The sequence below is a fragment of the Equus asinus genome, chromosome 15 (genome assembly GCF_041296235.1).
Source record: "Equus asinus isolate D_3611 breed Donkey chromosome 15, EquAss-T2T_v2, whole genome shotgun sequence".
In the NCBI taxonomy this organism is placed as follows: Eukaryota; Metazoa; Chordata; class Mammalia; order Perissodactyla; family Equidae; genus Equus; species Equus asinus.
In genome coordinates this window covers 4,293,202-4,306,979 of record NC_091804.1, presented here as the reverse complement: position 1 = coordinate 4,306,979, position 13,778 = coordinate 4,293,202, and the positions used below count along the sequence as shown (strand labels likewise).

The 13,778-nt window shown below is 39.4% G+C and overlaps 1 protein-coding gene across 3 annotated transcripts in view; it reads left to right on the top strand.

Annotated features, from left to right (window-relative positions):
* Window positions 1-13,778, top strand: part of KIZ (kizuna centrosomal protein) — a 120,492-nt gene that overhangs the window by 78,921 nt on the left and 27,793 nt on the right. For all 3 annotated transcript variants that reach the window (XM_014855708.3, XM_070485493.1, XM_070485494.1), the window contains 3 exons: window positions 2,919-3,066; window positions 10,839-11,004; window positions 11,895-11,960. In XM_014855708.3, coding sequence (XP_014711194.3) covers window positions 2,919-3,066; window positions 10,839-11,004; window positions 11,895-11,960 — 380 coding nt within the window. The remainder of the gene's footprint in view (window positions 1-2,918; window positions 3,067-10,838; window positions 11,005-11,894; window positions 11,961-13,778) is intronic.

Here is a 13,778-nt window from a genome sequence, read left to right as displayed (position 1 = left end):
TTCCCTGTCAGTTTGCCTTGATTATCTCAAAGAAGTCTTTTTACATTTGCTTTGTTTGAATCAGGATCAAAATGCTATTACCTGTAAACTGGTGGTTCAATCCAGATACACGACTATATTCCAGCCCAGTTATTTTGGCAAGACAACATCGTAGTTGATGCTTGCACTTCTTATTATACCTCCTCAGGCAGCACGTGGTGTCTGGTTGTCCTGTTGTTAGCGGTGCTGAGACTGATCCCCGGGTTTGAGCGGCGATAGACTAATGCTTCAGTATGGAGTTTACTGTTAGGCAGTTTTCACCAAATTATGATCATTTCCTAGATGCATTCATTAATTTGAACTTACGAAATGCTGACTTTTCTAATTCATTAATTTCTTCTTCATTTATTGGTTGGAAGAATTTTTCCCATCATCTACTTGTTAATTGTGAAATGTGTTTTTTGACCACAAAGGCAGGATAAATTCTTGATTCTATCCCTTTACTTACCAATTTTCAAAATAACAGATTGTTGCCCTAGCAACCTCCAAAGGTTGGTTGGTTTGTTTATATTTTTAATTGTGGTAAAACACACATAACATAAAATTTACAATCTTAACTATGTTCTTTTTTTTTTGTGAGGAAGATTGGCAACAGATTTCCTCTTTTTGCTTGAGGAAGATTATCCCGGAGCTAACATCTGTGCCAATCTTCCTCTATTTTATATGTGGGATGCTGCCACATCGTGCTTGACCAGCGGTGTCTAGGTCCATGCCCAGGATCCAAACCCGCGAACCCCGGGCTGCAAAAGCAGAGCACACGAACTTAACCACTACACCACCAGGGCAGCTCCCATCTTAACCATTTTTAAGTGTGCAGCTCAGTCGTGTTAAGTACATTCATATTATTCTGCAACAGATCCACAGAACTTTTTCATCTTACAAAACGGAAACTCTATATCCGTTAAACAGCTCTCCATTTCTCCTTCCCCAAGTTCCTAGCGGTTACCTTTCTGCTTTCTGTTTCTATGAATTTGACAACTCTAGGTACCTTATGTACGTGTAATCATACAGTATTTGTTTTTTTTGAGACTAGCTTATTTTACTTAGCGTAACATCCTTAAGATTCATCCATGTTGTAGCATGTGACAAGATTTCTTTCCTTTTTAAGGCTGAATCTAAAGATTTTTTATTATTTTTAAAACTTTTTTTTATTATTTGCTTTTTAAATGAACTCATGGATTTTTATAGGTTTGCTGTGTTTCAGTCCATTGCAGTCATTATTTTTTTTGGTGCTCAAATTTTCCCATCTTTGGCCAGTAGGAGCCCCTTCAGTATGGTCTCTGAGGCCTTTTAACATGGTTCATTAGTCTTTCATAGCTTCCATACTTTCTAGTATGACAAGGTGTTCCAGGCTCGTCTTCTACATTTCCTGCCCCAGAACTGAAACAGGGCATTTCCTTAAGGGGCCCTGCTTCCTTTTAGTATCTAAATACCGTAGTCTAGACAGCAATATAGCCTTCCTTTTTAACTCTTTCCTAATAGTATCTTAACTTTTAAAAAATTTCATAGTATATAGCAAGGATCAACTGTTGCTGAGATGGAAATGTGATGTATTTCTCTTATCTACATTTAAGAGGAGCCTGACTATCTGTGCAGTGATGTGAAACCATGGCCTTGTGAGCCTTAAAAAAATCCCGATGGTGGAGATAAGGGGTTAATCTCCATAATATATGAGGAACTCGCACAACTGAACAACAAAAACAGGAAAACAACCTGATCAAAAACTGGGCAGAGGACATGAACAGACATTTTTCCAAAGAAGATATACAGATGGCCAATAAACACATGAAAAGATGCTCATCATCACTAATCATCAGGGAAATGCAAATCAAAACTACACTAAGATACTACCTTACACCTGTTAGAATGGCTATAATCACTAAGACTAAAAATAACAAATGTTGGAGAGGGTGTGGAGAGAAGGGAACCCTCATACACTGCTGGTGGGAATGCAAACTGGTGCAGCCACTATGGAAAACAGTATGGAGATTCCTCAGAAAAGTAAAAATAGAAATACCATATGACCCAGCTATCACACTACTGGGTGTCTACCCAAACAACTTGAAATCAACAATCCAAAGTGACATATGCACCCCTGTGTTCATCATAGCACTATTCACAATAGCCAAGACATGCAAACAATCCAAGTGCCCATCGACTCTAATGACTGGATAAAGAAGATGTGCCATATGTGTGTATACACACACACACATAGATACACACAATGGAATACTACGCAGCCAGAAAAAAAGACAAATTCATCCCATTTGCAACAACATGGAAAGACCTGGAGGGAATTCTGCTTAGCGAAATAAACCAAACTGAGAAAGACAAACATCAGCTGATTCACTCATATGTAGAATATAAATAAGCACATGGACAAAGAAAACAGTTCAGTGGTTACCAGGGGAAGGAGGATGGGGGGCGGGCACAGGGAGTGAAGGGGAGCCCCTATGTGGTGATGGACAAGAGATAATGTACAACTGAAATTTCACAATGATGTAAACTATCATGAACTGAAATAAAAAAATTTTTTTAAAAAGTCCCGATGATGGGGTCACACCTCAGACCAATTTTACTAGAATCTGTAGGGGTGGCATTAGGCACCTGGATTTTGCAAAACTCCCTAGGTGGTTCCAGTATGCAGCCAAAGTTGAGAATGCTCATCTAGCAATGAAATCATAACCAAAATAAAATTAAAATTAAAAAAGTAATACCTAGACTCTGGAAATTCCCTCAGTCCAGAATAAATTAGGTTCCAGACTTTTCTAGATAAACTATCTTTACTAACTTGATTATGGGGCCTTTAAAAATGTGGGAATCTCATAAGTAACCTAATACTACAAATCTCTAATGTGTCTCCTGTTTCTGTTTTACAGATATGAACGAGCACCAGCCTCAGGCTTATTCAGGGCACAGTTGGGTCAGCATGTTGCCACCTCGAAAGAACATGATAATTCTATCATAGAAGAGGTAGCTAAGCTGTCTAAAGTTTTTTCAGTCAAAAACGTGGACCAGAGGACAGGGGTTAGTAATTTTTATTTTTTTTAAATAAGTTTCAAGATGTACAAATTATTCGAGGAAATAGTCGCATGCTTAACAATGGTTAACATATTTGAAAAAAGGTTAAATAATAGTGAGGTTTTGTGGTTTATTTGTTTTAACTTTCTGATCTCAAGCCTTTTGCATAGTGTTTTATGTAGGAATCTCAACTCCGTACATAAAGTTAACTCAAGTTTTGGAGGTAACCTAATTAAGCATATTCACAACATTTTCCAAGAAACTTAGAAGCATGTTGCAGCATTCTGGTTTTCCTTCTCCGTTCCATGCAGACCCAGGAAGCAGAGCCATCCCCTGTGGCTGGAGTCTGGGCTCCAGGGGATGGTAGGTGAGAAAGTCTGACTGGTCACGCCCTGTTGTGCAGGGTCCAGCCTGGGCTGGGGCGTTTGTGTGTAGTTGAATAGACTGTGAAAGCCACTAGAGCCTTTTGAGCTGGGCTGTAATAAGATTTCTGCAGCGCCTTGGGGCATTTAATCTGCTTGGATTAGGACTGAGATGGAGAGGAGGAAGCCCTGCTGTGGTCAGACAGACATGGAGGGGCCTACTCAGGAGCTGGCGCAGAGGGGAGTATGAACGAAGAGTATGCTGAAGAGAAATGGAACTGATGGCGCAGATTCCCGAGGAAAGCACGAGGGGAGGACCCCGGAGCCCAGATTTAGAGCCTTCCCGTTATAGTCTTTGTCATTCCCTAGAAAAGCCATGTATTCAGAGATGGCCTTTCTTTTCCTTAATTTGAACGTGTCTTGTTTCAAGTATGTTTTCTCATCTGTATATGTAATATAGGGTTTTCCAGCTTTGATCCTTTTTAAGTTTTTATTTTTATCATGCACAAAGTTCAGGGATTTTACACGTGCCCCTCCTGGAGGCATGGCTTGCACCCCTGTATCAAAGTCACACACCCGTGTTGCTGTGCAGTCCACAGCCCCTGCCATCACCCCTCAAGCCTTTCAGAGTACCTTCAGTCCTCCTCAAGCCCCTCCTTTCCTTGCGCATTTAATTGAAAGAGAGTAGGAATCGTCTTTTTAAGCATTTCAAACGTACGTACATGGAGTGATAAAATGAACCCAGCAACTCCCTGCCCACCAGCCGAGACTCACATGTGCCGTCACCATTGCACCTGTTTGTTTCAGGCCTTCTCACCCTCATCTTCCTTCTCCCCATCTTCCTATGCCCCGACTTGGCTTCTCTCTCCCCGACTCACCCACCTTCCCTGCCTCCTTCTGCTCTTTCCTCTTCTTCTTCCCCCCTCCTTTTCTCCTTCTCCTCTCTAAACTCCTTCCTCCCCACTTTCCTTCTCCCGAAGTAAATTATTATGGAGATAAGGCCCTGTGTGCCTCTCACCGAGCCCATGCGCCTTTTCAGAGAGAACCTTGTGCTGTTCTTCCTGCACACGTTTTCATTTTACTGCACTTTGTGTGACTCAGCAAATAACCTGTAGTTTTGTCTTTGAGGTATGATCCCATTTGTGTGAATGTTGTTTAAGAAAGAACTGTGTCCTTGAGGAACAACAGAACCTGTGTTTTTTAGATCCATTCCATATCTGTTGATAAGCGTAGATCTTAAGAAGGATTTGTTTTCTGGTTTTGTTGTCCATTTTATTTAGCACCATTTTGTAACAACATTGTTTTCCATTCTTGTGTGTGTGTGTTTGCGAGGAAGACCGAACATCTGTTGCCAATCTTCCTCTTTTTGCTTAAGGAAGATCATCACTGAGCTGACGTTGCCAATCTTCCTCTACTTTATGTGGGATGCTGCCACAGCGTGGCTTGACAAGCAGTGCTAGGTCCACGCCTAGGATCCGAACCTGTGAACCCCAGGCAGCCGAAGTGGAGCGCCCAAACTTAACACTGCACCGCTGGGCCTGCTCCCATTTTCCATTCTTGTTCCTTTAAGTATGTCACATCTCAGCCATGTCAAGGATGAAATAACTAGTGGTCTACTGCCCTTTGCCATCTAGTCATCTTTTTTAAAAAAGGTATTATTTATATTAGAAAATATATTCCAAGTTCCAGATAACCAATCCGCTCATAATTTTTCAAATAATAATTCCATTGTGAATGAGAAGAGAGCTGCCCAATTAATAACTTATGAAGCAAATGATATTCTGCCTCCCCTAGTAGGTTTTTTGTTCCCTTTTAAATCATCATGATCATTTTAGTGACAATCATAAGAATTATCAATAAATTAATGACAAAATCTGTCCTTAAAAGTAGAAGTAAGCAGGCGGTTTCTCAAACGGTTAGGTTGTGACTGAAGAAATTGCACAGCCCTAAAGAGCAATGTCACCAAAATGACATGGGCAGGGAAAGCCTTGAGAACTTTAGAACAAAATGCTTTTATGAGTTCTAGGACTGTTTTGGTTTACACATCATCCTTTTACTATTAGCAAAATCAAGTATCTTTGAGTTGTTTCCCTATATTGAAACAATATACACGTTTAGTAAATACCATGGGTTAAATATTTCTCTGTAGATAAAAATCTTAAGAGAGATTGTCAAAATTTAAGGAAGTTCTACTAAAAATTACTTGGCTAAGAGTCTAATGAAGCTCAGAAATATTTACTTTGATCTCTTGGGTAAATGGCTAATTAAACAGCCACATGTAAATGATGTTTACCTGTGGGTCCCCTTGCCGTCAGCTGGAGTCAATCCCGTCTCTTGAGTAAATACATCATTAAAGCCTCCGAAACTCAGATTATGTCCCCTTGAGACCAGATAAGATCCACAGCACCCGCATACCCTATTAGGCAATTACATAATTGAGCTGCATGCTTTTAAATCAGAAAAATTTGTAATTACTTTATGTGGGAAAAAAATGAGTTGGGTGCTTCATTAAAACACAAAGTGCCTTAATACTCCTTTTCTCCTAAGTGGTGTCTGTTTCCACCCAGGAGAACTTCTCCAGGCAAGACAGAGTGGCTTGCTGGTGGCGCTCAGAGAAGTAGGTCAATCCTGTCCCCACCACACAACGCCAGAAAGATATGTGACTAGTCACAGAAATCCCTTCACCTCTCCCTAATGATGGACTGTTGTCTTGATCTTCTCTCTTGAATATTTATTTACTGGCTCGTACGAATACTTTCCCCTTTCTTTTAATTGCTACATAGATAAAATCCCCTTCTTCTCCTACAGCTTAGACATAACTTATGTGATGATGCTTGCATTTCTATTTAAACATTGAAAAATGGCTTCTGGTGTGCAAGAGGAAGGTTCTTGAAGAAGAGTCAGTTAAGTCTGTGTGTTAGGAGAAATGTCATCTATTGTCTGCATCTGTGGTTTTAATTCTCTTGCTTTTCTGTCTGCATTAATGGCAGTGATTTACATATATAAGGAAATGTGATTTTAATAAATGCTGTCACATTCACTTTCTGTTTGTATTTGTACCACCCATCGCAGAAACCAGATTCTTTTAGGGCTAACGTAATGTTTTCTTTAAAAAACTAGCAGGAAAAAAGAAAATCAAACTTGTAATATTGAGGTCAACAAAAAGGAGAAAATAAAATCACCCATTGACATTGTGCTGTATGGTTTCTAATATTTACTATATTGACAAACATGGGTTGTACTATTTAGGTACATAGCTGCTGCTTTTCCCACTTGTCACAAGTGACTTCCTTTCATGCCATCACATGTTCTTCCACATCATTTCAACGACTGCACAGAGGCCCCTGTGTGGATACTCCACCGTCTCCCTAAGCAGGCTCCTATTGGTCAACATTTAAGTTGTTTTTAATTTCTCCTCTGGTTAAAAAATTTCCAAGGACATCTGAGCAGTTCAGTTTGTGCAAATATCCATGCTATTTCCTTAGGCTGAGTTCCTAGGTGTAGAGTTGTTAGGTCAAAAGGTGTCTACGTGTCTCGGGCTGTTGCTCTGCACTGCCGGATCTCACTCTGGAGGGGTGGTCAGAGTCACCAGGAATGGATGGAAGTGTCATTTCTCTGAGCTCTTTGTGAAACTGGGTGCTATCAACTCTTTTGTTTGTTTGATCACCAAATTAAGAAGTGCAAATGACATCCAGTTTTTTGTTCATTTGGCCTTTACATTACAATTGAGGTCAAACTTCTCCCCTACCTATTTGTTAGCCTTCTCTTATAATTTGCCAGTTCATGTTCTTTGCTCATTTTTATATTACGTTAGTAATATTTTTTCTTATTGACTTATAGGAACTGTTTTTATATAAATTTTTACAATTTGTTGCAATATTTTGAGCAGTTTGATTTTCACCTTTCATTTTTCTTAATGATGTTTTGGACACAAAGTCTTTTCCATTAATATCTTCATCTGTCTATTTAAGCATTTGAATATCACAATTGATAAGTCTCTGGGTATAAATTGAGTCAGCCTAGACGACTCTTGTGGTTCTAGACCTAGCAGGACCCATATATAACTGAACTTTGAGAAAAATTCTGGTAGAATTGAGCTAGTAATTCTAGGTGTCCTGCTAGGTGTAAAGCATAGGACAACTTATCTTTCTAAGCTCTGAAATATGGAGATGTATACCATCAGTCATTCTGCAAACAATGTGTGCCTTGGCATTGAATTTCCAAGCCTTTTCTCCTGACTCCTGGGAAGGCAGAAAAGTGAGGAACTAGTTAGTTGGTGTTCACTTAGGCTTCAGACGACTGAGAAGAGTGAGATGGGCTCCAGTCTCCCTCCTGGGCTCCAAATGTATGCAATCAAAGAGAGCTTTTATTAGCTGAAGGGTAAGTTGAAACCCAAGCTAGTCCCTTCATAAGGCCCATCAGGAGGCCCGTGGTAAAACTGTTGTCTGGTGGCATTTTTCAGATAGAGAGCTCCCTTCTGCAGAGCCCGTTCAGTCCCAGCAGGAGATGTGTAAAGCAGCTTCTTCACTCTTGCCTGGGTTTTTGTTCCTTTGTAGGTGTAGGTTAGTGTTAGCAGTCTCAGGCTGTAGGCTCCTTCAAATTAGGCTCTTCCTTAGAAATATGCCTTTCTAAAAGATCTGCAAACAATACATCTTGAGAATGTATTACAGATGTTTTTCCTGACTCTGCAGAAGTTGTTTTTGACTAGAAACCTCTGACCATTCCTTGTCTGAGGTTGACTTTTGTTTCTGTCCCCACTTTTCATGATTCCCTGCTTGTTAGGGACTTATATTGTGGATTCCTTTACAGATGACCCATTGGGCAGATCTGCTGCTCTCTGTTGGCTCCATGGTCCTGTAAAGTCAAACCAACCATTTTCATGTTGTAATTTGACCATCAAAATCCTTATAGAATAAAAGACTCATCTTTGAGAAATGATCTCTAGAATTATCTTAAAAGATGAGTCCTTTTATAAACATATCGATCAAAAAAGTAAGAGAAATCCTAGAGATATGAGCGTTGAATAATGAAGATAAGTGAGATAAAATATATGAAATAAATGAAAACCTGCAGTATGCCCACCACTTTATTTACCTCACTGTGGTATGAAAAAGAGGGCTCCGTGTACAACTGGCAGTGGTGGTATTCGTATCAAGCAGAGAAGGACTGGTTAGAAAGATGTTTGCTGTATTATTGTAGCATTTTATTCTGTGTTCTTTTGAAGCCCACTTGGAACCCAGCTAAAGCAAAAGCTCTTTTATGAAAGGGATGCGCAAAACAGATAAATTGTGTGTCATTATTGAGAGACTAGTTAGAAGTAATCTGAGTCATTGACAGTCCACACCAGTTTCCATTGACTGCAAATTCTACAGTAAAAAAGTATAGAAAGTCCTTTAACAATTTTATTCTTAAAATGAGTGCCTTAAAACAGTGGCTATTATGAAGTCATGTGAAGAAATTATTAGTTACAGCTATTGCATAAGATGATATGAGGAAGAAATACATAAAGCAGGCACTCTCAGCATGTTTGGATTATTTTAAATATCAGAAAAAGAAAATTATAACTTTCATTACAGAATTTGGGCCAATTCTTTTTGTTCATATTCTAAAATGCTTTTCATATATCCAGGCACACAGAATAGGAGCTTAACTCTTTGTGGGAACAAACAGACTAGATCAGGATAGGTAGAGATCTAGAAATGAGACAGGCCAGGATGGTCCAGAGAGCATACTGACAACTGAGAGATGACATATCAAGGAGGTGGTACTACTCTTCACACCTGTCTTCCTGGACAGATTCTGGAAGCAAGTGCAGTGCAGTGGTCCATGTAGGCAGCTGGAATTGGAGTACTATGGCAGTCAGTGATGGGAACCAGCCCTGGCCTGAACGTCAAGGGCAGGACTCCACACCTGAACCCCAGTCTACAGAAACAGGGATACTGTGTAGGTCATCCCAGCAGAGAGTTACCGCAGCTCGAGTGAAGTGCACGACTGCTTCATATAAATGGAGGAAGAGCTCCTGGTTACTAGAACTGGACCCCCGACACGTCCTGGTTGCAAGGCTAACTTGACATCAAGTCCTTTGGCCAAGGAGACTAGAACTGCTAAAATCCTCTAAAATCAGCTGCTCCAGGCCCTACAACGGGCCGTGGATCCAGGAGGCCAGCCAGTCCTAGAAAGGGCAGAGGGCAGAGAGCAGGAGCCTTGCTTGGATAGCAAGGCCAATAGCAGTGGCCTTGTATGTTCAAAGCCAAACTTGCAAGGCAAGATCTTCCATATTCTGCCTCTGATTCTCCCTGTTGGGGCATCATCACAAGGAGAGATGGTTATCTTCCCCTTGTTCACTAGAAAAAAATGTTGTTACTGCTTGCTCTTGGACCAAAGATGACCTGTCAGGCTTTGTCCAGTTTCACTCTTCACATTTACTTGCAGTCTCATATCCGTTCTACAGGTTGACTTGGACATTGTCCTGTATTTACTGCTGTTGCCAGATACCAGTGAAAGATCAGCACCACCACTGAGGTTTCCCCTCCCAACCGCCTGGCAAATCGCCACTTCTAAGTAGGAAATGAGAGACAAACGTACACTCTAGCAGTGGGACAATGTCATCATTGGTTGTTTAACTCTCGTTGCTTGTTTATTTTTATTTCTCGGGGGAAGAGTGCTGACCTAGAAATTATGAGACAGGAGTATTCACCTGTCCTAATTGTTGCCACTTTTTCTCTGCCTCTCAAGTTGGCTGTGATAAAATCTGTGCCCACCTCCTTGCCCAGGACACATGAGGTGATAAGCGTAAGACAATTTAGTGCCCTTTGAAAACAGATAGACAGTGTAGCAAGTAAGTTTCCTGAGCTCCCCAGCAGACTAGCAGCAAAGTGCAGAGCGTCTTTATCCTTGATTGAAGATTATGATTTAGAATAAGGGGAGTTCTCTTTTTGCTTGGTGTCTCCTCCTCAGCCACCAAGTTTTTATGCAGTGTTCTCATTTTGAGGAAGTTCAGGAGTCATTTCTAGAAGGATGAGGATACTCTGAGGTCACATTTTTCCAGATCTCTTTTTCAGTCCAAACCAACAGCATTCATGCAATGAGGGAGTAAATCCTGGATAAACCAGCCCAGATTTGCAAGGGTGGTCACATCTCATATACATGCTTCACAAGTAGAACACTTTAGCATTACATAAGATTCAGGCCACAAAAAATGTATTATTGCATGTGTAAGTTGTTGTAAAGAATTAAATTATGCTGCAAAATAATCAGATGTTATTTTATCTTGAAGACATTTTAATTTCAGTTAAATGTCAGGAAGCAAATTAAATCCTAAGTAAAGTTTAACCTAAAATTATATCTGAAGGCTGGGTCTTTGAGACCAAGAGGAATGTGGCTACAGTTTGTTTTTATTTCTTTTAAACACTGTAGGGAACAGCATTACTGAAAAAAGCCCTTACAGAAGAGTGTGATGATAGGTCAGCTATTCACAGTAATGAATCATCTTGCAGCTTGCCATCTATTCTGAATGACAATAGTGGAATAAAGGAAGCAAAACCGGCTCTATGGCTCCACAGTGTTCTTACAAGGGAACAAGGTAACTATTGTTAAAGGGCCTGTCAACGGTGAAAATGCATTCAGAGTCATCGCAACACACTCTTTCTCAAGGTGTGCCTATAAAATAAAGCAGACTTGAGAATACCTCTGACTTTAATATACCTAATATGTTATTTGTTCTGTACGACCTTCCAATAAATATATGTTTTTGTTTGGTCTAACAGGAATAGGAAACCTAATCGTAGGTCTGCTGTTATGCTGAATTTCCAATAAAATAAGTTTTTATAAGTTGAAATCAACAAAACTAATCACTTAGTAAATAATTTTGATCATCCTGCAAAGATGAAGATGGATTCCATGAAAATGATTCCTTAAAGTACTTCACATAAAGTACTGTAAAGTTTTTGATATCGCTTAATAGAATTTATTCATAATTTGTAAATATTCTTTTTAATTATAATAGAACCTTTTATAAGTCTAAACAGATGTTTAAGAATCAATGAGTTTATGCCCCCCAAATTTAATAACCAATTTTTAGTTTCCAGAAATTGTGATTATGTTAGCGTTACTGTCAAGATGTGCCGGGAAACTGCTGTAGTGTGTTCCCAGGACAGCTGTGAGGTGCTCAGGACGTGCTCAGAAGTCGATACACACACACAGGATTGGAGACTCGCTTGTTTTAAGCCCCACTCGAACTTGCTAGGTATCAGGCTAAATTATTTTGCAAGAAAGCAACATAGAGATACCTTAGTTTTAGAATGGGTTTCCTTGAATAGTACTGTTTCAGATAAGAAATAGACTAACCAAAAAATGAGTTGAGGGTGCAGTGAAAATAAAAGGCATGGCAGTTAAAAAAAAAAAAAGCAAAGGCCTATTCCATGAGTATAACCTTGAAATACATTTTTATTATCATGTGTTTGATTTTTTTAGAAGTTTCAAGTGGCTACGGAGACAAGGGCAAGGAAGAAAGCGTGGCAGCAAAGATTCCAATCACAGGTAAAGTTATGGTTTCCTAAGAGTTTCAAATGCAGGATTCAACCTTGTTATATAATTGGAACATTCCAGGTTAGTGGTTTGTGGACTCCACTAAGAGCAAGTATATTCAACTACTACGTGCTAGAGCAGGAGATTCCATTAACATAAACTGAGGTGGAAAATAACCATGTCTATTGAATTCTTCATAATCATGTTACACGTTTACACATGTGAGCGCCCCATCACGTAGCCTTACAACACCTGCGTCTGTGTGAAAAGGTCAGTCTCCATGGGGAACACCAGTCATTGTGTGGCCAGCTACAGACGTTTCTGGTTTTACTCTATTCTTTCCTCTGATAATTGAATGTGTATTATTAAAATAAGAGCAGGGGCAAAACAGTGCCAGACAGGAAGCTTGCTTGTGCCTCAGTTACAAAACCCATCTGATACTTTAAAAATTTTAGCAGTAAGGTTTCATCAACACCTATTAAGATTTTTGCACATGTATTAGACTTGTTTAGATGGAATCTGAATATCATTACTTTTTTAGCTTTAGATTGTCAACAGCAGCAACGAGTATTCTGAACAGAGTTCTACTTGTCATACATCTAAATTTACTAGGATCTTATTTTGTAAAGTGGTGTGCTACTTCATTATAAATTCAGAGGTCTGACTTTAAATATTTATACAAATAAGCACACCATTGCATTGAGGTACCAAGGCATGCATCTGCATATGTGGTCGTTTTGTTGTTTATAAGCAGAAAAGAATGGCTTTCTTTTATGGCAATACAATTCATGGGCCGATGATTAATTTTTTAAACCCATGTTTCTGTGATGAACTCTGATTTTGAAAAAAGAGTTTATAGTAGAGCAATTATTGTATATATTCTGCAGCAGATAATATTTCACTCCAAAATACAGAGGTTTTCTTTTCTTTTCAACATTTTCCCAGTGATATGTTTCTTGCGTTTTTATTCTTCATTTTGAGGAAACTCTGCTCATGTCCCTTCTTTATTATTTGTTAACAGGGGGAGTGTAGATGGTCTCGCATTGCAAATAAGCCAGAAGTCATTTGGAGGCTTTTCTCTCGCATTCGCCCTTGGATGCAGAAGTGTCTAATGGCCTCTGAATTCATTTCAGTTAAAATTATAAAGACTTACTGGGGAGAAACCAGGAGATCACCTAGTTGCCCACTCTTTCTTCTCTTTTCAGTATTCTTTGCTGCAAGTAGATAACTCTTCTTAAAATTAATGCAAATATTGTTTTCTCGTAGACTTTCTTTATAAGAGAAGAAATAGTTAAGTACCGGGGTTTGAAATCTTTCTTTTCTTCATACAGAAAGAGGTGTGATGTGCCTAGAAGTAATAAGGGCTATTTGCCATTAAGATTTTTAAAGAAATTGTAATTCCCACAACTTGCCATCGATCCATTAACAGTTGGCAGTTTAAAAAAAATGCTTTGTTCTTGTTGCATGCCAAAGTATTAGACTTATAAAATAACTTGGGAGACATGGAAACAACTTTCAAAGCCATTTACTTTGTTCGGGCGTTTCCATTCTGTCCTTGCCGCTGCGCTCTCTTCCTTCTTTGCTCCCCGCCCACTACACCTCCATGAAATTGACGTTTGAGAGCCTCATGCACCGTGGCTCTGCTTAATGCTCTTGTCACGTCTCATTGAAGTTACTTTGATCTCTAAGTTCCTGTTTTTCCTAGTTTTTTTTTGAGATAAAATTGACATATAACATTGTGTTAGTTTAATCTCTAGGTTCTTGACCATTATCTCTTTATTAAATCTTTGTTTCTTTGGGCATAATTATTTGGAGATTTGGCCTTTGGTA